General features: G+C 42.2%; 1 protein-coding gene across 3 annotated transcripts in view; it reads left to right on the forward strand.

The window, feature by feature from the left end:
• The first annotated feature begins 812 nt into the window (after window positions 1–812).
• SHTN1 (shootin 1) overlaps window positions 813–23609 on the forward strand; it is a 57671-nt gene continuing 34874 nt past the window's right edge. For 2 of the 3 annotated variants that reach the window (XM_027705602.1, XM_027705603.1), the window contains exons 1-5: window positions 813–918; window positions 8990–9042; window positions 16223–16283; window positions 20192–20286; window positions 22301–22469. In XM_027705602.1, the coding sequence (XP_027561403.1) occupies window positions 861–918; window positions 8990–9042; window positions 16223–16283; window positions 20192–20286; window positions 22301–22469 (436 nt within the window). In that variant the 5' untranslated portion in view covers window positions 813–860. Of the gene's footprint in view, window positions 919–8989; window positions 9043–15368; window positions 15391–16222; window positions 16284–20191; window positions 20287–22300; window positions 22470–23609 lie in introns of those variants that run through there. The other variant, XM_027705605.1, reaches the window with a different exon arrangement.

A 23609-nucleotide genomic window follows, 5' to 3' on the forward strand; every position in this document is an offset into this window, starting at 1 on the left:
GCAGGACCAGGGCAGTGATTGTCCCTCTGTTCTCGGCACTGGTGAGGCCATATCTCGAGTGCTGTGCCCAGTTCTGTGCCCCTCACCGCGAGAAGGACATTGAGGTGCTGGAGTGAGTTCAGAGAAGGGCAATGGAGCTGGTGAAGGGTCTGAAGCACAAGTCCTGTGAGGAGCAGCTGAGGGAGCTGGGGGGGCTCAGCCTGGAGAAAAGGAGGCTCAGGGGGACCTCATCACTCTCTGCAACTCCCTGACAGGAGGGGGGAGCCAGGCGGGGGTCTGGCTCTGTTCCCAGGGAACAAGGGACAGGATGAGAAGAAACGACCTCAAGCTGTGCCGGGGAAGTTTAGGTTGGACACGAGGAGGAATTTCTCCACAGAAAGGGTGATCAGACATTGGAATGGGCTGCCCAGGGAGGTGGTGGAGTCACCGTCCCTGGAGGTGTTTAAGGGAAGCCTGGACGTGGCACTCAGTGCCATGGGCTGGGTGACGCGGTGGTGTTGGGTCACAGGCTGGACTCGATGACCTCGGAGGTCTCGTCCGCCCGAATGGGTTCCGTGGCTCCGCTCGCAGCCGGGCCGTGCCCGTGCAGGCTCCGGGCGGGCGCTGAGGGCGCTCAGGGTGCCCGTGCCCGCCCCGCCCGCCGGCGCTGCCCGCGGAGCCGCCGTGCCCGCACCCGCACATGCTCACTGGGGCGCCGCGGGACTCTGGGCATGTGCAGAGCGGAGCGGGCCGGGCCCGCCGCGCCCCGGGGCTGCGGCCGCCGCCGCCCGCCCGCTCTCAGGTGAGGCCGCGCTCGGCGGGGCGGGGCTCAGCGCAGCGGGGCAGCCGCCGGCCCGCGGCGGTGTCTGCGGCGGGGCAGGATGAACAGCTCCGACGAGGAGAAGCAGCTGGAGCGCCTCGCCAGCCTCAAGGACCAAGGTAGGGGTGGGCGGCGCCGCCGCCTCCGGCGCTGGAGAGCGCGGTTCCCCCCGCGAGGCTCAGGCTCGGCCGGCGGGAGCGCGGCCGCCGCGGGGCGAGGGGAACGGGGCGCGGCGGGGCGGGCGCGGCCTGGGCGTCCCACAGCCCCCCTTCCCCGGCCTCTTTCTCTGCTCGGGCAGAGGGACGCAGTAACAGCCATAGTAAAATAAATCGGGGCGGTGGAAGGTGGTGGCTCTTCCCCGTGTGAGCGCCTGCCTCGGTGCCCGCAGGTGAAGACAGGTTGGGCTCGATGATCTCGGAGGTCCTTTCCAACCTCATTGATGCCGTGGTGGTGCGAGCGCGGGCGTCGCAGGGTCGATGGCGGGAGGCCGAGGCGCTGCAGCACATGGCAGCCAGGGCAGCGTGCTCCGTGTGCGGGCCCCACGGCCAACACCTGGGGCTGCTCCCCGGGGAGCCCCATCCCCGCCTCGCCATCCCTCTGGGGAGCGGAGCCTCGCCTGGAGGGCCGCGCTGTGCCTGACCTGGCGTCATGTCCCGCCTCCCGCTCAGCGCTGCAGGACCCGATCCCAGCCCAGCCCGTCGAAGCCCTGCCATCCCAGTGCCCAGCAGCGAGATCGCTGCCCGCTGATAGCTCCGGGCTCGAAGCCCTGCCATCCCGCTGCCCGCTGGTAGCTCCTGGTGCGCCCTGAGTTTGTGTGGAGTGTTTGTCACTCCGGTGTCAATGGAAGGCAGTGCCTGGCCTGGGCTGGGTTGGTGCCGTGTGTGAGTCAGTTTCTGTTTGGAAATTGCTTTGCCGTAGGACGGGCCGGTCCCTCCGCGTGGTGAATGGGCACTTTCAGGAGTGGTTTGATTCACAAACTAAACCACTGTCACTAAACCACTGTCATCTTCAATCCTCTGGAAGAAGGGGCATGGAAGAGAGCTTGGATGCTTATAAAGCAGCCCATTTTGTAACTCCGTTGGTCAGTCTATCCCTCAACCAGGTTGATCCAGCAAAGTATCTGCCTTAGTTAATCATGTAGGCAATAATTGAAGATCCAGCTTTACCAGCCTTTAAATTCTGGACGTCTGCTTGTGAGTGTGCATCCAGTGCCTGGTGCCTCCTGTCTCGCAGCTTCGTGTGCAGTAGGTGTGGAGTAGCCACACTGTAATTCTCTGCTGGTAATTCCCACAACTGAGTTCTCCTGGTCTCCCGTGAGCCTGGGAGGAGCTGTTTGGAAAAGACCTGTTGGACAAAGTTACGAAAACAGTGAAGTCATGGCAGTGTGATCAGCACCCATTTATCCACCATTCATTCTGACTGTAAATGTGCTTGACCACCTTTGCTGTATAGCAGAAGCTTTTCCTAACCAAATTTCACCTGAATGTTTATGGTCTGTTTATGACCTGCTCTGGCACTTACTTTTTTGGTTGTTGTACACTTGGGATTGGAAATCCATGATTACCAGCTGCACAGGTTGGATTCTGCCTTGGAAGGGTTCAGTGGGTGTAAAATGATAATCTTATAGCTGTGTGTTTTGATAATTTGGGACCAAAAAATAAGGCTAAAAATCTGCGGGTTTTTGCTGACAGACTGCTTCTCTCCAGTACTGTTGCCTCCAGAGGAGTTGTCTGTGCCAAGAGGATAGTTGTTAAAATGTCAATAATCAGTTGCAAAAAAGATATGTTTGGGTTAATCTTTAAAGAAAACCAAGCCTCTTGAAATTATTTAGAGTGGGGCTTTAGTTTTGCTGTATGAAAGTCTTTGCTCCAGTAGGCTGGGTATCCTTTAATCTCTAATGAAATTTTACAGGACTACAGGAATTAGTTCAAGGGAAAGTTACTGTAACTTGAGGACTGGCTGTGTAAGATCCACTTGAGCTGTTGAAATAGCAACTGTACTTGGCAAACCCAGTCCTATAAGGCGCTGTTCTTGGTGGTTGTTGCTGTTCATCCCTAAACATAGGAATTATAGTATATTGTTGTGAGACTGGCATAGGCTTTAGTGATTGTATTGCTGATGAGAAAGTTGCTTTATATGGGTGAAAAGTTAGCCCGTGAAAAAAATTTAAAATACTCTTTTATATCCTGTTTTGCATCTAAAACTATACAAAAAATATAGTTAAATTAATAGTTAAATTGTGTTAACTGACAAGTCTGAGGAGCCCAAAGTAAAAAATCTAAGCAATTAAAAGGTAATGAGATGCATAAAATTATTCTAACAGTAATGAACTAAATATTGTTACTGTAGGTAAGTAAATTTGCTTAGTCTTTATATGCTGTAAGTTTGAATAGATAATGTCCTCTCCATTCTTACTGATGACAAAACAAGACTATTTTAGATACTGCCAACTTGCCTCAAGTAAGTTTAGGGTGGTCTGTTAAACAGATGCAGCATGAAAAGAGGAGGTGAGAAAGTCTCTTTATTTTCCTCTTTATTGCTTCCAGATGTAGATAACAGTATTATTTTGGAAATAGATATGGCTGGTGGAAGGATCTCTGAATATTTGGGGTAATGAGTACTTACTTGTCTTATCTTTATTGCATTTAGAGTGGTGTATGGCTTCAGATTACTGTAGCATTATGGTCTGTAGTCAGATTTTTGAAAAACACAAATTGATTTGGAGGGGTTTCAGAGAACATTCATTCAGTAGCCCTTGTTTGGTTTCTCTCTCAGGATGTGTTTTTCTGGTCTTGAGAAACCTGCCTGACAGGAGGTAAATGAACTGTCTGGGAAGTGCTGCAGAAGGTGGAGGGGAAGCAAACAGCAGTGTAGATGGTTGGCTGCTGTCACATCCCCACTGCTGCTCATACTTTTCCTGACCAAGGGCAGTGGATTGAACCCGAGGCAGTGTTTTGTAGCCGCCTGCTCAGTTCTCGGTGGCAGCTGTGAAGATGTGAAGGTGTCTGGGGCTTGGGCGAGTTCACTTGGCTGTTTGGCAGAGCTCTGAATGGCAACAAGGACACTGAAGCTCTGTGTGCAAGATATGCTTATCTCTCACCCGTGCTGAATTTTCCAAGTCCTGTGTGTTAGACTCAGATACCTGATACTGATCATTCTTCAGCTTCCTCCATTACCAAGTTTAAGGTGAGCACCACAAAGAAACGTGATCTCTGTGTTTGTATTTAGCACTTAAAAGTGTTGCTTGAGTTTTAATCCTCAAATAGTTTTCTGAGATGGCTTGGTTTAATAAAGCAGGTCCACTATAAATATTACTATTGCCTAACTCTAAGTAGTATTTCCAATGGTGCACACTTCTGTTCAACTGGCCCTTATAATTCCTATGGGTAAGACTTAAAATCGAAACAAAACCAAAACCAAATCAGCTGGGCAAAATCTTGTGTTATTAGTGGTTGTTTGTAGAACCTGTGGAGTTGTAGCAAACTTGACCAACAGCTGAATCATGACAGTAGTTGATTACCTGCCTGAAAGATTGCCTTGTTTCTCTTTGGTTTTATTGGCACTGTAGGTACTTTGCCCTTAAAGACAGAGTTACCTTCTGACGTAGTTGCTTTTCTGTTCAGTTGAAAACAGCAGTCAGCAACCAAAATACCTGGAGTTATAAACTAGGTAAAATTGCACTTCAGCAATGCCACTGTCATAGTCACGTTTCTGGTCATTTTGCTACATTACAGTGGTTAACAACTATTGATAACTACATATATACTGAACAAGTTTATATTGCCTGGATTTTTTTAATAAGTCTGAAAGGTCTAGTCTTGCTCTGTGTTTGCTGGTTGGATTTGATGAAGTGTGATGATTTCCAGTTTCTAGTCCCTAGTCCCAAGCGTTGTGACTCTGTATGTGTTTTTTTGTTTGTTTGTTTGTTTTTTGTGTTTTTTTTTGTTTTAATTAAGATCTATTTGATCTTAAAACTTTTTTTAGAATGTCAGAACCTTTGAATAAGAGAATATCATATATCTTCTAAGGAACAGAGCAGACTGACAATCTGACAGCAATATCTCAGAGTAGTACTATTTAGGAGTATGCTATTGACAAGCTCTTAATGTGATTTGGTAAATTTATTCTTCTTTGTGGCAGGTGGGTAATTTTTATGGCCAGAGGAATTTCTTAGGACACCTCGTTGGCTGCTGTGTTCCCCTCTGTAGTCATCTGCTGTGCAGATTTTTTCCAGTGTACCTGTCTATGTTCATACAGAGCAGCCATTGTTCCCCAGCAGAGCCCATCCTGCTTGAGTGTTTTATTCATATATTGCTGTGGAATGTTTTTCCCACTTCAGTTTCTTGTGTTGAACCATGTCTGTTTTTCAGAAACTCGCAAAGGCAAATCTTTTGGTGTGAACTTAGGTGGTTGGGCTCAGTGGTGTGCTGAGTTTTCCTGCCCAGTTTCCAGGAAGCTGTAAGACTGCAGGTTGCAAATTTGGGGTCTCATTAAAAAAATTTGTTTGTACACTCTTTCCCAGATTTGAGTAAAACCAAAGCATATGGGAACACAGATGTGGGGTCTGACTGACAGAAATTGTACTTAACACTTACCTTTGTATATTTACACAGGTGATTTTCATTTGTTTGTTTTTAAGGGCTGTTTGGTAGTTGAGCTGTGTAGATTACAGCTGGTGATTTGTGAGCAAAAGCTTGGTTTGTCCATGTAAGCTTTAGGCCTAATAATAGGTTTATATACTCTGAGTCAAGATTTGGAGTCACTGTAAAGTAAGGAGTATAACACCATCACATAGATTCACCTTTACAGAAGGAGGAGTTAAAAATGCTGCCCAGGCATCAATTTGAAGTAGTTTGCACGTGGCTGGTGCTGTACCACATGCTGTTGAAATAGGGATCGTCTGGGCAAAAGGGATCTTTGAGCCTAAAATGGGGAACGAGAGAAAAATTCATCCCTTTTGGCTTTTGTTTATCCTCTTGACAGCACTTCACAGGTCTTGTGCATGCTATGCTTCTAGGGTGACCCGTTTGAGAGACATTTGGCCTCGTTCTTCCTGCTCCAAGTACACTGGGAGGAGGAATGTGGTGGCAGCAATTCCATTAAAGCTTCTGGTTCTGACAGGGGTAATTATGTCTCTAATGATACATCCAAAAAACCAGGTGTTAGTTTACTTCTACCAACAAAAAAATGACTTAATTAGAATAGCTTGTTTCATCTGGAGCAGAGGACTTCTTGCACTGTGAGCTCTTTCTCCTGCCTCTACCAGTAAATACATGCCTGGTCCATAGTCTAGATGTATAAGTAGTGGAATGACACTTGTTTCCTTTGACAGCTCTACTTACTTTTTGATTAAATAAGTAGGTTTGAAATGCTGAAGTGGCATTACTTATTGATTTGGCATGGAAGGGCTCTCAGTCTACTCAAAGGCCACCCTGATTTGCAACATAAATGCTAAGGTATATGCATGTAGCATTTTTAAAGTTTGTGTTGTTTTTTTCTTTTTCCTTTAATTTCTGTTTTTTAATACACAGCTTTGGAAAAGGGGTTGATTAACTTTTCAGTAAAAAGAGTAGGAAGAGTCTCACCATCTCGCTCTGCAAATGGAGGAGTCTTTTCTGTTGCTCACTATGAATTATAGTCATTACATACTTTTACCCTTATGACCTTGTTTTACTAATAAGTGCTTTTTAGCCATAGTAAGTATCTAATACATAAAACATTTAATTTAGGTAATACTTGTCTTTTGGTAGCAAATCCCGGTTCAGGAGACACAGATTCACAAATAAAAATCAAAAGACTAAGTTATAATTAAAGGAGCTTCTGCATACAAAGTTGCCTACTTAATTTAGTGCAGATGAAGTGCATTGATACTGTTCACAGGACAGTCCCCTCTGGCCAGCTGAGCTGTGGAGTGAGAAGCTGGTGAATGTGTGGTTGTTGTGGAGGAACATGCTGTGTTCCCTCATGTTGGCTATTTTGGGGTTTTATTGTTCTACTGTAAGAAAGAGCAGGGTTGGCTGGGAATATGTTTGGGGTGGGTTAAGAGCTGTAGCCCAAAATATTCGGCTATTTTCTCCTTTTCCCAGCTTTCTTCTCTCCTTAGTCTTGAAGTTGTAGTGTTGCCCTCATACTGTGTAAAGATAGCCTGAAGCAGAAAAATGCGATTTGTGTCCTGATAAATTGTATATATCACACTGCTGTATATCAGGAATTATTCTACCATGGATAAAGTTAGTGTCAGACAGTGACAGTATCCCAAGACATCTCTGATACGTATTTGTTACAGTTATTCAGGATTCACTGGGGACTGAGGAGTTCAACATGGGCATTTTACTACCAATATATGCTACGATATTGATTCTTTAAGAAAATGATATATAGTTCTGGAATTTTAGTAGCACCTTTAGTGAAGTGTCTTCACTTGTTTGTTCACCACAAATGTGAAGAGATGTCTTTATTCCAGGATAAATTACACAGAGCATAATCTGAATGAGTCAGGATGACATGTAAGAAGTTTTCAGTTGCTCAGGTGAAGAAGTTGTCACGTATGTTGTGTGAGTGCCTTCATAGGAGAAAGAGTTCTGTCTCTTGGAGAAAGTTTAGGGAAGTCCTTGTACAACAGGATTTGTTGTTTGTCAATCTATAAAAGAGTGGTAATGATATCTCCTGATCTACCAAAGAGGGGTTTTAAGGCTAAATAGTCTGTATGACGTTTTGAACGTGTGAGCTGTTGCCTTATCCTCCTCCAGTTACTGTTCTAGTCAGTCCTAGAGCAAAGAGATCATTGTTTCCTTTATGCCCTTTGGTGCCTCAGTGAAGGTTATGTATATAGGCCTTTTTTTTAGATGGCCTCAAAACTTCATTGTACATTAAACACTTGAAAAACTTCATATCAAAACTTCCCAATAACCCCCCCCAATGTTAAAAAAATAAAATCCACCAACTTTCAACTTCTGCCTTTGCAGAGAATCTGATCCACAGCAGATGGGGCTGCCATCCAGGATGAACAACCTGATTTTAAGATATCAGGTCCTTACTATGCATTAGCTGTATTCAAGGAAGAACTAAAGTTTTGCAGTGACAGTGAGGGGGTGGGCACAGTAAAAAGGCACTGAAGAAAGCGTGTGAGTGCAGCATGAAGTGGCTGCTGAGTTTCTGTTTGCATTCCACAACAAATGTTCTGTGGATCTGCAGTGAAAGAGGGAAGGGCTGCCCTGAACAGGCAGTTTAATTCCCAGTCTCACCCAGGTGAGCCCTTACTGGGGATTTTTGGACTGTTGTGTAAGTATTCTTGTTTCTGGTAGCTTGTTCTTGTATCCATGCCTTAAGGGCTCATGATTCAGAGTCCTGTGTTCAGGGAGCATGTGAACAGAGCTGTTAAAGGCGGGGCAAATCTATATTTTTCGGTCATTTATAAAGTATCGAATAGCAAGTACGAGTTTGCCTTAAAGGTGAGCCAACAGTAGCAGTTTTCAAGTATGAAGAAGCTTGAATTGTATCTGTTGATAACAGTTTTCATTCTGTTATCTCTTCCCTTGCTTTCCTGCAGGGAACAGGGAAATGGTTTGAAAGTGGAACAGTGATCAGGGGGCTTAGCTTTGCGTTCCTGAGCAGGAAATATGTTATTTCACTGTGGGTGCTCTGTCTTGGAGCAACTGCAGCAGCATGGTTTCTTGCCTGTTCATCTGCCTGTTGTGTTTTTTCTTCTGCTTCTTGAGTTTAAAGACAAAAAATACCTTTCATAGGACTCTTGTTGGAAGAAAATGTTAATAAACAAATAAATACAGAAGGGTGCTCAGCTACTCTGGAGGTACCTATGTATGGCATTAACTGTGTTTTCTGGCATTGGTCTGTAACCTGAGCCAGTGTGGGATTAAAATGGTGGCTGCAAACCAGTATATTCACCTTGTATTTTTTGAACTCAATCAATGAGATTGTTTAACTCTACATTGATCAAAAATTGATTGTTTTGGAAGCTACCATCTTTTTCAGACACTTTCTAATTGCTTCAATTCTAGAAGGATATCCAGTTCATAGGCCATTAGTAGGCTGTTAATGAAGTTTATGACCCATGTTATTGAAGAAGTCTGTGTAAGCACACAGAAGAATTTTCAATTTAATGAAAAGGAGAGCTAATTTGGGAAGAGGTGCTGCTATATTAACTCTTTTCTTTTTTTTTTTCTTGTATAGCTATTGGTGAATATGAAGAGCTTAGAGCAGAAAATAAGAAAACGAAAGAAGAGGTTTGTATATATAACAACTATTCATTTAATACTAAAATGCTAAATATCAGAGTACCTTGTTGACTATGACAGGTTGTTGTCTACTTTTTTGAGTTCACTGATACTTACTAGTAATAAGCATTACTTGTACCTGTATGTTTTAAGGAGCAATAAGTGCAACTCCCACAACTATTCTGGCTGTCCCACTCCAGAAAAGTTTGTATAAATATATTTAAGTGATGGCTGCTCTGCCCACTTTGCCTGTGATTACAGTGTGAGCACAGACCAACTTGTGTTTAGATAAAATTGTTTCTCTTGGATCTAAAGCTTTATTTATTACGACTTGATTTGCACAAGGGATGGACTTACTGAAAAGAAAAAATAGAACAACTTCCCTTACCCAGCCTTTCTGAAGATTCAAAATGTAGGAATATGATTTCTAAAGGTATTTAAAATCTTCCCCTTCCCATTCCTCCTTCAAATCTCACCCAGTTTTTAATAGGAGAGCAGGATGTCTTAACTTGCAGAATGGTACTGCAGCACAAAATGAATTCTCAGGATATCACACATCTTTCTGTGACATCTCTGTGCCTGTCCAACTTGAAAAGAAGCTTTGATTGTATGGCCTGAATTTCATACGGTAGTGCAAGCTTCATTTTTTTTAGTTCAGAGATACTGGAGTAAGAAATAATGCCTGCTTCTCAGATTGCTCGTTGTAGCTACGCTGAACTGTCTTTCTAATACTAAAATTAAGCACATTTGGCAAGGTGTCTCTTTGGTGAGGGATCTCATTTGACTTACCTGCTTCCTGAGAGGAAGCCACTGGGAGCAGAGGACTCTGGAGAGATGTGATGACAGTGCTGCATTGCAAAAATCCATGTCAGTGTGCAAAAGGGTTTTTTGCAGATAACCTTCCGAAAGGAACTGTGGTCACTGAGAGCCTCTTATCAGTTCTAAGTAAGGAGGAATGCAGAGGAGTAAGTCAGTGCTACACTGTATTGTAAACAAAATTCTCCTTTCTCCAGTATTAGTGAGCTGAAGATAGAAGACACCTGTTAGTTTTCAAATCCCTGTTAGCTGCCAAGGCATGTAGGTTTAATTTTGCTTTTTCTGAAGTAATTTTGGAAGGGTCATTTTTAGTCCGGTTATAAATGGTGCAATTCGAGGCTGTATTGAGGAGACCTTGTCCTTAACTATTTTCTCATTACTGAAGAAAACTTGAAACCTGCCTTCAGTTCTGATGGAGCAGCGATTCCATGTGTTTGCACTGAGGTCAGCATGCTGTGCCTCACTCCTCCTGCCCCCTGACCTCCTGGGCTTCTTCGCTTGCCTTCCCGCTGCATTCCAGTCATGCTGTTCTACACCAGTCTCAGATAGCCCAGGAAATCTGTCCACTATTCAGAAGTGCTCAGAAGAAAAGGAGAATGAATCTGAGGTAGACCAAGATTCCATCTAGCCCAGAATCCTGTGTCTGACAGCAGTGGAGAGGGAGGCATGTGAGAGCATGTTTAGCACCTCAGCACATTTCTCTTCTAGTCTCCAAACCACTCTCAGCCTGGAGCCTCCCTCAGCTGCCTGTGATTTCCGTGTCCTGCCCTGCACTGCTCTCTTCCTTCAGTTTGTCCCATGCTGGTTGTTGGCTCTCATGCTGTGTGAGGAGTGCCACACCAGCACTGGCCCACTGCATGGAATGCCAGCTCCCCAGCTTTGCCCTGAACCCGGGCCATGCCAACCTTGGTGTTCCTTCCACAAAGCTTTGTTTACCTTGGGGAGTGGGGAATGAGGAGACTTTCCTTGAGCTGCATTTTAGATTTTTTTTTTTTTTCCAAAGGAAATTTCAATGAAATGTTTTGTGTTCAAAATTGAGATGGAATGAGATGTTCTGGGGTTGTTTCTTCCATTCTGCTCATCTGTTTTCCTTGCTCCTGTCTCTCCCATGACTTCTTTCCTACAACTCCATATCTCTCACCACTCCTGCGTGTTTCATCTGGAGGCTGTATGAAGTTTTTCAGAATACTTGCATAACAACTGAAAATCCTCCAACCCTGAGCACGTGTTTAACTGATTTGCTCAACTAGTAATCTAATCCCTATGTGCTCAGGCCTGCAGGATTTTCAGTTGTTGGGCAAATGTTCTCCATACAAGGACCTCCATCTCTCAAATTGCCATGCCTGTGTAAGCACTCCTGGTTAATTGTTTAAGTGCTTGGACTCAAGTAGTTAAATGTGAGGCCCTAAGTGCATTTCTTCCCCCCAAAAAGAATCTACTGATAACAGAGTTTTAGGTTATGTTTGCTTACAGTGCCAATGCTGGAAGAAACTATTCCTTGTGTTATTGCAGGGCAGGGTAATCCTGAAAGCTCATTAGCATCTCTGACTTTGTATCTTCATTTATGCTTTGCACCATCAAACCTGCTGCTGGAAGAAGTGTAGCACAGACTGTCTCTGCCTGTGGGTCTGGGAAGTTTTGGGTGACTTCTGTTCCAGTTTCTGCCACTGTCTTCCAGTGTGAATGTAAGCAACTGGCTCCCTTTGTATCAGGACAAAGAGAAGAGAAATTAATTTTTTTAGAAGGTGACTTGCAGACTATTTGTGGAAAGTACCCCACAGGAGTTAGATAGCTGTCTGTGTGTATGTGCTTTTGGCAAAGTTGGTGGGAGATTTTTCTAAGTCACTGCTGCACTTGTATGGCTTTGGGAGATGAGCTGTGTGTGCAGAAATTAGCCTAGTTCCTGCTAGTCACATGGAACTTGGTGGATAATGGGCAGCTAACTTAGGATAAAATTTTAATTTTTGAAAATCTATGCTCTTTGTTTCATATTTTTTCTTAAGATTAGAAAGTAAATTGACTTTTATGTAGGTTACTTTGTTCAAAGTACTACTAAAAGGATGCTAATAAGCATGAAAATTCAGGAGCAGAATGCAAGATCTTTGATCTGTGGTGTCTCTTCCTCATTGCCTTGAGAAACTGCCAACATGAAGACCACTGGTGGGGTCTCTGACAATATTGCCACAGACATTTTTTTCATTAACATTTTAAAATACTTTCAGAAACTGAAGCAAAAATGATATTGGCAGATTATGTCTCTTAGGTCACCTTTTTTGTGGAAGTCGCTGACTGAACACGCATCCCAGTCCCCCAAAAATAGATAACTAACGTTCAGTTGCACACAAATATGGGTAACTTAATATGCAGTTCTGACATATTCAGAGTCAGATCATGAATAAATATTTGACTACTTGCTAATCAGACAGAAATGACTCTGAACGCTGGTTTTGACAGTGTTTTGTCAGGCTGCCAATAGGGGGAAAAAAAGCAAGACAGCTATCCAAAACAGTAGGTGTGATACTGTATCTCTGATACATCATTCATGATGTTTGCTCTGTTAAAGCACATGGATAGAGTGGATTATATGTTTTGTCACCAAATGGGAATGGGAAAGGGATTCTGCCTTGATGACATGCTCATTGTTTCTGTAAGTAGAGTATAGCAAATGTCATTGGATACTTGTGAGCACTGTACCAAACTCATAATTTTAGAACAAGCATTAAATCTGCATAAATTTCACAATCTGGGTAAATGGGAAAGAATTGTGTCTTGTGTTGCTTAGCAATGGCTTAATTGACTATAGGACTACTACGTGAACTTCTTGCATCCCAATATCTGCACTGAACAATCTCCTTCTTGTGTTTGCCCTTTGAAGGCCTTTTACTGAGGTCAGTAGGAGCTTATGTGCAAAATAGTTGGCAAAAAAGAAGCCTGTTAATAAAGAATAGACAAGAAATCCAGGCCTCCCTGGAATTAGTGGCAAAGAATCCTAAGGCTGGTGGGAGTGGGTGTGTGGCTTCCAGCTGGTTGAGTGCATCAGCTTCCCTTCCTCACACACAGGATCAGGTTGCTGTGATGATGTGGTGCTATCCTGGTGTTGTTCTCTCCCCCAGTACAGGCTGAGGTAATGTGCTGCCACCTGTCTACATGGGCAGTGTCTGGTTTGAACACTGATCTTTGACATGTGCATGGTTTACTTGTAATTAGTCAGCACGTCAGTTCTCTGTGCTAGACAGTAAGGGAGGTACTGCCTCGTGGCTTTGGTACCTTGAAGGCAAAAATCTGAAATGGAGCAGGATTGACAGATCCTCTGAACTTGTGCCTGCAAAGATGAACAATTGTGTGGAGTTATTCACAGAATGAATGGCTACTGGATTTATTTTTAAAAATACAGATGCAACATCTCTTAATTGCTAAGAGATTATCATTGAAAACTGCAGCTAGTTCAGGACTGGAATATTTTTGGTTTCCTTTGAGTTTTTTCAAGTGGGATAATGGTAGTATAAATATTAGATTAAAAATATACTAAATGATATTGAACAAATGCTTGTTTTCCTTTGCAGAGAAGCTGGAACTCTTAACAAAATGAAGTTAAAAAAAGAAAATTGACAAACAATCCAGGAGTTACAGAATTCTTTATTTTTATTTGAGAGTACTCTTGAGTATGGAGCTATCCCTTAATACTGACAAGGGAAACTTCTCTTCAGCAGTTACATGTGCTTGAATGTGAAAAGTGAACAGCAGATTTTATAGTAATGTTATGCTATTTGCCTTTTATTATTTAGGATTACTTATACTTTTATCAATTAACAATTGTACTGTATATGCCTCAGATTTCTTTTTTGAGAAATGGGGTTGTTGTGAACTTTGACGGTGTCTGTGCAGCTTTTTGTGTACAGCTCACACATCTAAATTTTGATATTTTTAAACTTGTTTATTTTAAAGTAAGGTCAATTTATTTTAAAGGGTGACAATAATTTTATTATGAAAATTTGCAGGCTTTTTTTTTGCATAACCTTCTAGTCTGCCTTTAACTACTTGTACTCTTTCAATCTTAACTTTTTCTAATTATTAGGAGATAAACTAGGGTTTGTTTTTTTGATTTTTTTGGGGTTTTTTTTGTAAGGACCTGTAACAGCTCTGCTTGCAGGGCTCTGATTGCAAGACAGAAGGCAAAGTGCTTTCCATTGATCATTTCAGCAAGGGCAGCAATCTCCTGCTCTCCTTTTCTTCCTCCTCTTTCATTCCGAAGCACGGTAGCAGCAAAAGGAAAATATTGAGAAAGCTGCAAGTGGGAGCAGGAATTGCTCTGCAGAGACCCAAACCTAGAGACCCTGATTGTGCAGAGAAATGTCACAGTTGTAAGGAGAACAGTCAGCTTGCCGTGGTCCAAATGGAGCTCTCTCTGCAAATAGCACTTGAGGTGAAGTGGAATAGGTCATTTAACTTCCCTTTCACTGCACAGGGAAAGCTGTTGCTGGAGAATTTTAAAAGGAGTTTTTCCTGTCGTTGGGATAGGGAGTATACTATGTCCTCTACTTCAAGGTTTCTGTCAGTAGAAAAGTCTCATTGACTTCCATAGGCAGCAGATCAGATCCTTAAAATGCTAATCTTCCTGGTTTCTAAACTGAGCATTAAAGGCATTTGCTCCCTTAATGTGCAGTGGGCTGACAGCTTGCAGCATGCAGAAAGGTCTGTGGGTGAAGTATGCCAGCGTGGCCACAGTGATTTTCCTGTAAAATCCCAAGAGGCAGCAGCTCCCAGTGATCCCCCTCTGCAGCAGAATTGTGCTCTGCAGGAACCAGCAGAAATACTTCCCGCGTCTTTCACTGCCTTCCCTTCTTAGACTTCACCTCTCCAGTAAGGTAACACAAATTTTTGCTGAGGAAACTGAGAGGGAGAGCAGCAAGCAGCAGGAGTCATGCACAGATTTCCCTTCCTCACCTCTCCTGTGTAGGATTCTCTGAACAGCTTCTTTGTTAACAGGGCCACATGAAACGGTGAGTCCTCGTCCAGCACCTCGTCCTTGCTTGGCACATCCTGCTCCTTCTGCAGCTCTGCCTTGTCTCACAGATCTTACAGCAGCTGGTGACTCACCTGTCCCCCCTACTCAGCCCCTGTCCTTTGCCTCATCCCCGCAGTGCCACGAGAAGAGAGATTGCTTGCTGGGTGCAGCCCCCAGGTAGCCATCAGCTCTGTGGATGCTGCCCCTGCGGTGACACCGATGGCATCCTCGCCTTGCTCAAGAGCAGATCCTTCTTTGGGCCTCAGCCAGGGTCCTCCGGAGCCGATAGAAAGGTTCTCTTGAACTTGGCTGCCTTTGAATTGGGCTCTCCCCCCTCTTGTTGCTGAACAGCAAGCTCCTTTTCCTGCAAACTCAGAGTGGCTCCTCATGTGGAAAAACTGAAAATCGAGCAAAATCATTTCAGGGTTTTGTTTTTTCCTTCCCAGTTCTGTTCCAGTAGCCAGTATCCTTGTAATTGGAGTTGCACTGTAAGGAGCTCAGTCCCACAGGTCTCTTCCATAAGTTAACTCCTGGTGGTACGTTGATTTATTGCTGTGGACATGCACAGCTGCGTGTGAGGAAGGATGTCTGGTGCGCCGTGTGTGTCACACACGTTGTGTGCCAGTCATACTTCTCCTTGGGTCATGTGTTTTTCACACTGTGGTTAATCACTGACTGTCCCTCTCCTGAAGTTTACTCATTTCTTTGAGTTCTTTCATTTACTTATCGAAGGGGTTTTCTTAGAGAAGTCTATTTAACATCTGTTTTATTCTTTCTCTTTGAAGAAACCTTTCCATCATAAGATCACTGATTGCAGCCCTGCGCAGTGTTAACATTAACCCCAAAATTAATAAAATTAAGGTGGTGGGAAATCCTTAAAGCATAAAAATTAGTGTCTTCCCCTCTACAAGGCTGAAGCTCTGCTCGTAATGTTATGAAAATAAACAGCCTGTCCCTGTTTATTGGCTCTGAGGTTTTCCTTGCACAGGTAGGTAATGTAGGCCACTTTTCTGAGTCTGTCTGTATTAAAGAAACTAGACTTAAAGCATGCAAGGAGCTTTTACTGTTGGTGTAATGTGGGTGACTGTTTATATCAATTTTAGATAATGTGTCTCTCCTAAAATATCTTTGGAGTAGCTCTGAATTGGAACTTAAAATCAAGTACAACTTGCCAGTTTGGTTAGGAATTTTTTATGCATAGTATCCATTGATCTTACATGACTGAGAAGAAAGAGAAATGATGCTTAGATAGGCTTCTGTACCTTATTGTGCAGGCAATTGATCTTTGTTGATTTTGCATGTTGTGACTGACTGCTAATTAAATAACTGGGATCAGTGTTTTATTTCAATTTTCTCTTTCTCCTACAGTGTGACAAAATCAAGCAAGAACGAGATGAGGCTGTCAAAAAACTGGAGGAGTTTCAGAAAAGTAAGCTGATGATGTTAGTGGGATTTTCTCAATGTAGACAGTTTAGGAACAGGCTTTCTCTACAGCAGTTAATGCTGGGATTTGAGTCCACTTTGCTGTCTCTCCTTCAAGGCTGTGTTTTAAGGAGCTATTTCAGTGAGACTTTGGCCATTGTCAGACTAACTACTGTTACAGCATTTGTACTGTAACACAGGTAGTCATCTCAAGGTGCAAAGTGGTGAAAATAGAGGTGTACAGGTATGGCTCTATTTCACCTGGATCCTGCAAGTGACTTTTGGAATGATACATGCTTGGAGTGAATGGAATTTGATACTATTGCTGAAATTTATAATAATAATAATAATAATAATAATAAAATAATAATGGCTTTTTTTCCAGGAAGGAGTAAAAGTACATTAAGCACAGACACACCAGTAAAGGTTTTTAGGAGGAACTGCTCTCTTCTGATAATTTTTAGAGCAAGTTATATCTTGTCTGGGCTGTGAGAACGTCAATACTCAGTTTTACACTTTTATGGTAATGGTTCTATTGAAACCGTGTGGTGTCTGGAGGCAACAAAGCACATCTAATGGGAGTGGAAGTATCCTAGTGGAATAGCTCCTTAGAAGAGACAATTACAATAGGGTTGTGGTCTGTTATGTCTGGTCTGTGCCAGTACGGTGAACTGCACGATGAAGCATCAGAAATGTGGATGAAGTTAATGCAGGAGAAGGCAATCACATGGGCTGTACTTTTGTGTGACTGTGTTAATAGAGGAATTTGCTCACTTCTGTTTTATAATGGTTCATATGATACAATTATGGAAGATAATCTAAAATCAACAGGAATTATCTACTGCCTTAAATCATCTTACATAATTGTTCTGTGAAGCAAGAATGTTCTCTAAGAAGTATAATTTCTCTGGAAAAAAACTGCTATCTGTTTTGTTTTTGTTATGATATGAGGAATACTGGAGTGTGGCAGAAAATGTCAAGTACTTAAGACTTCAAATTTGAAGTAATATTTGATGATGTAAGATTTTATAGGTTTCTTTTATCTTCCTTTCACATTTTTAAAGGACATACCTTGTAAACATAGTGATAAAATGCCAGGAATATTAGGATTTTAAAGCAATAATAGAGCCCATTATTTAAACGACAATATAAAAGGCAATTATATTGATGAAGAGCTACATTGGCTTTGTGTCTGTGAATAAACTTGGCCTGTACTCAGCTTCTATTTGTTCTCCTGGCATAAACACATATTGTGTGTGATTCCAGTTTAATGGGGCCCCGTTTGTATGCCAAGCAGCTGCATTTTAGGCCCTATTGCGTGATTTCATAGCTCTCTCAAAATTGGTTCTATTGAGCACAAGAGATAGAAGGTGGTGGTGGGGGGGAAAGCTTCAACACACAATCATTTCTTTTCAATTGGAGCCAGCAAGGTTGATGACAACATGACCATTGTGTTATAATGATAAGACCACTAAGGATCTGTACCTCTCATCAAGGCTTTCACACAACAGCAGATACAATTTAATTCACTGCTCTGTCAGCAGTGCTGATACCATTATGCCGTCTGTCTCCACAGTTATAATCACTGTCCTCCGAGAAATGCAGTTGAAATGATCTTGAGCAGTCAAAGAAACTCTCAATTAAGGCTGCCACTTCCAATGTGTCAGATTGTGTCTTATGCACTTGGTACAATTTTCACTTCCAATCCTGTTTATTTACAATGTCTACCAGTAATTACGCTTAACATGTCATTTAGTGAGGGTGCCCCTGCCAAGGAGATTGTTGGGTGCTGCAGTCCCATTGAGTGGGAGTTTCTCGCAGTCAATGCCATCAGCGGCTTTTAGTCCCTGATGGGATGCAGTAGTAATGTTGATAATGCAAGTATCGTGCTCATCAAGTCATAATTAGATGCCACTCAAATGTGCCACTTGTAATAACAGTGTTGATTCATGTTTTCTCAGTGACTGCAACTACTAATTAGTTAAGTGGTTTTTGGTTGGCCTGCATTTGCTGCGGATTATTATTACCCCTGAAAAAAACTGTCAAGGTTAGAGATGTTTCAGGCCACTTAGTGCTGCTTTATGAATATTAATATTGACATAATAAGAACTTTAGACAGACTTAGGAAATAATATATTTTTTGTATTTAATTTGGAAAGACTTTTTCCCCTGAGTTAATCATAATTGCAGGTTAATTAAGTTTAAATGAACCAAGAGTAATCCCTAGTTCTGCCATGTGAGCCCAGTCCTTGTTTCCTAACTTTAGCCTTGCTTGAGGCCATTAGATTCCTGTCTGTGAAATGGGAGCAACTCTCTATCTCCGCTGTTCCCTCATCCAGCCCAAAACATCTCATTGCTCCAAGTTCTCAGAGCTAGGTAGAAGAAAATCAGAAGATATATGGACATGTACTGTCTGAAACTTTTCCTCTCTCAAATTAAATGTAGCAGCTGGTATGACACACTTGGAGCAGATAAATTGTCCGAAGTCAGGAAAAATGGAAATAAAAAGAAAGAGGTATGGTTGCTCTGCTGTTAGAAGACTTCATGTGAATGTAGTTTTTGGACCAAGATTTCTTATACTCTGCCCTGCTTTTTTTTTTTTTTGTCTGCTCGTATTTTGTAAAACCTGTTTCTTTCATGCAACTACTCAGCAAACCAATGTGTTGCTGGTTTCCTATGGTACTAATGAAACTTTAATAATGAAAACTTTAGCTGACACTAGTATAAAGCTGCATAAATAACACTTCTTAATGGCCTGCTTTTTTCTATCCTGAAGTTCTGTTTTGTTGTCATTAAGATGACCTCTGTCTTATCAAAGAGGACTTAAATATCCCTCTTCAGTATTTAGGAAAAACTCTGGGAAAAGGGCAAGGGGGATTTTCTACCCAGTGGTATAAAATCACTATTTTTTAAAACTTATCTTGATGAAAATGAAAGGAAGTACTAGTAAAGTATTCCATATTCACACTGTATTCTTCCAGCCTTGTTCCTGCTCCATTGTTCAGCTGCAAGTATTCCTTTCTGTGCATTGAAATCCTGGCACTGGGCTGAGAAGGAGTCTGTGCCATTCAATGACTTCAAGAATTAGGGTCCAGGCTGTTGGTTGGGATGGGTGAGGGTGCCAGGAGCCAAGGGGGAATTGCATCAGTTAGAAAGGTGCTAGCCTGAGAAATGGAAAACTATTCCTGGGGTTTCTGCTTGGCTCTCCTGTGCAACTTTAAGCTTGTCCCATAGAAAAAGGCTTTCAACACTAGTAAAGTACCTTTGTAGTGCTGGAAGTTGAGTGGAATTGCAAGCCAAAGCATATTTGTACTTTTAAACCCTAACTCACATTGGTGTCCTATTTAGCCTGGACTAAATGTCCATCCCACAGCTCTTCACGTGCAGCGTGTTTGGCAAGTGTGATGATATTTAAAATACCATACAAACATGAACACTGGAAAGTGAAAAAAATCTTTGTAACACTCCTGAGTTAACCTGGCAGTTTAAAAATACCGAGGTTCCAGTCTTCTGAAAATGGTGTCCATACCAAATTTTCAAGAGGATTCTGATGGCAATCCTAAGGGACAGTCCTAAAGGTCTCACTCTGATTCCTGAAATGTTAGTGAAAGAATTATGATGAGTGAGAATGGTCAGGGAGGCTCCTGCTGGCCTTCTGCTTCCAGAAGTGTATGCTCAGTTCTGCAGCTGCCCCTCTAATGCTACAGACACGGCTTGAGAGAGTTGCTTAAAGAAACCAAGCAAATATTCAGCGTTCAAAACTGTTCCTATCTGTGGAGATTGTCTAGGTATGTACTGCCCTGTGTTTGAAATGCTTACATTGAAAGTCAGCAGGAAATGATGGACTGTTTCTGATCATGGGAAGCATGTGTCAAACGCAGGAAAATACTGACTAATTTTGAACTCTTCCCTTAGTTTCTCACATGGTTATTGAGGAAGTAAATTGTATTCAGAACCATCTTGAAATTGAGAAGACGTGCCGTGAAAGTGCTGAGGCTTTGGCTTCTAAGGTGAGATCGTGGTTATGCTGTTATACCTGATCTACTTATTTATTTTAAACTTGAGATTGTGTGCATGTCCCTTATAAGTTTTTTATAAATAATCTTGTGGATCTTTGAAATGGCAAAAAACTAAAAGCTGCATGCGAGAGGAAAAATACAATTCCTGCCTTTAAAGAAAAAAAAATACCCATTCTAATTTAGTTTCTATTTTCATGGACTAGCATCCTGATACCTAGTTTTCATATGCTTTTAGGTTAAATGGAAAATAAGTTTTAGAACTCTCCTGTGTGAAATATAAAACAATAATGAGCTTTTCAGTATCTAAATCAAATGGAAAAAGTCAACCACTGCATTACATTTCAGGTGATTGTTTATGAAAGCAAAGCGAGGGCAGGGGAAAGGTGACCTCCACTGCTCTGTTGATTGCGTCTAGTCTGATGAATTTAGCAAGTGTGTAATTTTCTATATTCCATCTCATCAGAAGTGCATTATTATTAAAGAATGTTTTTATCTCTCTTATATATTTTTGGTTGTGTAAAATGCATCTGAGCCACTTCATCAGAAAATGGATTACAGCAATTTTAAACCAAATTTCATTAGCAATGCTGACTGCCTTTTTTTTTCTTCCCCCCACCCCCCCCTTCCCTGCCCAAAGTACATCCTTAGATATGGTAAAAATCACACCAGCAAGAAATCACTTTAATTTAGATGCATTAGCAATGTACTTTCTGGAGGTATTTACTTAATTGTTTGCATAATGACACTATATTAGAATTCATAAGATAGACAATCAGCATATAAGTAAGAAAATGAACACATTTATGCAACTTTCATTCTTCTCTGCACTTTTCCTGTAATGCATGTACAAGGGCAGTTCAAAGACTCACTTTACCCCATGGGGCTCTTTTTTGAAAGCTGCTGTGTTTGTTGCAGTGAGCTGAGTAAACCATCTGAGGTCCCTCACACCACCCTTCCCACTTGCCCAGTTTCATTCTTTGAGAATGAGATGAAGTTCTTGAGTAAATCTCCCCTAGTTGAGGGGTTGAGGAAAAGAGGAATCAAAGATGATTGCTTAGGTAAAAATTCAGGGCCAAAAAACCTGTACAGTGTATGTTTTTTTTAAAGGTGTGTATTGGACTTCTGAGGTCCATGTTGACTGCGACACGTAGTGTGGCATTAGTAGAAAATTGAGTCTCATTCTCAGACCTGAACACGGGGGATGCTTGGCTGGGGGGTGAGCCTGAACACCCCCATGTTAAACTTACAGGGAGCTGCTGCCATGGGCTGTCTGGATGCAGGACAGGGAAAGAAATGAGAGTGAAACATTTGCAGCAATCCCTGTCAGTGTTTCCTGGCACCTTGATAAGACAGGTGCCTTACAGAACCTCTTCTGTGTCATCCACCAGCCAGCCTTGTGCTCAAGCATCCATTCTGACTTGTGGTCAGAAAGAATTGCCTTATGATATGACTCTCATCTTACTCTTGTTGACTCTCCAATAATAACTGAAAAGAGTTTTGAGGTAATTCTGTTGCGACTGGAAGTAAAGTACTTGTAGTGTCTGTAGTTTATAAGCAAAATAGAGCATAGGAGAAGGATCTCAGAATCTCAGACTCTTCTTCAGGTCGTTCAGTTGGGACTCTCTTGATGGTGGTACATGCTCAAGGGTGAGGAGGTGAATCAGCTATCACAAAGCATGTGTAGCATTAAGTAAGCTTGATAGGTGATTTGATTGATTTGAACCTACACGGAGTATTTATTAAATGGAAGTACCAGAGAGGAAGGAAGGGCACGAATAAAGCATCATGTTCAATTCAAGCCTGTCTGAGGGGAGGAGGTGGATGAGCATCCCATCTTTAGACCATTTTAATTTTGAATGGAACACTTAATCTTATGTTATTTTGTCTTCTTTGTTTGATAGACCTTTTAATGATAGAGAAAAAAACACAAAACAGTTGACTTTTTTTTACTCACACAGCTTAAACACAGGCTAACTGCTTACTGTTTGTCTTTCTTAACTTTCAGCTGAACAAAGAAAATAAGACCTTGAAAAGAATTAGTATGATTTATATGGCAAAACTGGGCCCAGAAATTATCACTGAAGAGATTAACATTGATGAAGATGAATCATCCACAGATACAGAAACTAGCTCTGGATCATGCAATTCTGTGCATTGTCAGCAGCAAATAAAAGGTGAGTATTGTTGCTGGTCCTACACCGCCCTACAAGGCAGAAGTTGTCTAAAGAACAGCAGGATTGGACTGTACCAGAGCTGGTCTGGTTCTGAGTCACACTTGTGGAAGTGGTCAGAGTGACAGGGTTTCCAGGCCTGACTGTGAGAACGTGGGGGGCTGGCAGTGATGCTGTGTGACAAACCTGGGGATATGCAGCCTGCAAAGTGAGTTACAGTGCAACAGCAAAGTGAGGTGGACAGCTAACAGAGTCCAGTGTTACTGAGTCAGTCAAAGAAGTATTTCCTAAGACACTTAGTAAATTTAGCAGAAGGAGGAGGTCACTTTCGTATTGCCTCAACTGCTCTGTTGCTGTTTCACAGTTTGTAATACAGGACTCTCCCTTGCTGTATCCAGTGTGCACCTTTGTATGCATAAACTTCATTCATGTTCCAGAGCTATTACCAAACAAGCAGCTTAAAAAGGGACTGTTGTACTGGGTAAAACAGGAAAGCTTGAGAACATGGAAATATATTAATAACAGAAATCTGTGCTTTGTTTCAGAAATATCTAGTTCTTTTTTGAAAGCCAGCTGTATTTCTGCAATCCAAAATCAGCCTTCCTTTCTAGTCCCTTTGATGAAATCGTGGTGATTCTGTTGTGTCATAGTAAAAAAGGGGAATGCCCACATTCTGGATTTAGTGACAAGAGAGATTGAGTGTTTCACTTAAAAAAAAAAGCTTTCGTATTTTTTCTGATTGCAATTTACAGTAGCAAATGATGTTTAAGTACAGCTTTTCTGAACTTTCAGCCTGACCTTGTTAATTTTTTCTATTTAAATGCAGTGGCAACAATGAAGTGGTACAAAGTACCACTGAGAAAAAAGACCGAATAGTGTAAAAATGCTTTTAAAGCAGTCCCACCCAAGAAATAAGGTGTCACAGGATCCTTCTATAATAAGCCAATTTCCATCCTGTAGATGTAGGAAAACGACAGCAAATGGTGTGATCCACACCATGCAACTCCATCTGAATTGGAAATAAGACTCTCAGGTCCCTCCTTCGTTACTGGAGAAAGATGTCAAGAACACAATTAAAGAAAGCAAAGACAGGCTGCAGATCAGAGCAGGACACTGTTAGGAGGAGAGCAGTCAAATTAGAGA

This window comes from Neopelma chrysocephalum, unplaced genomic scaffold (assembly GCF_003984885.1).
Source record: "Neopelma chrysocephalum unplaced genomic scaffold, ASM398488v2 Primary Assembly neopelma1_347, whole genome shotgun sequence".
Classification (NCBI taxonomy): domain Eukaryota; kingdom Metazoa; phylum Chordata; class Aves; order Passeriformes; family Pipridae; genus Neopelma; species Neopelma chrysocephalum.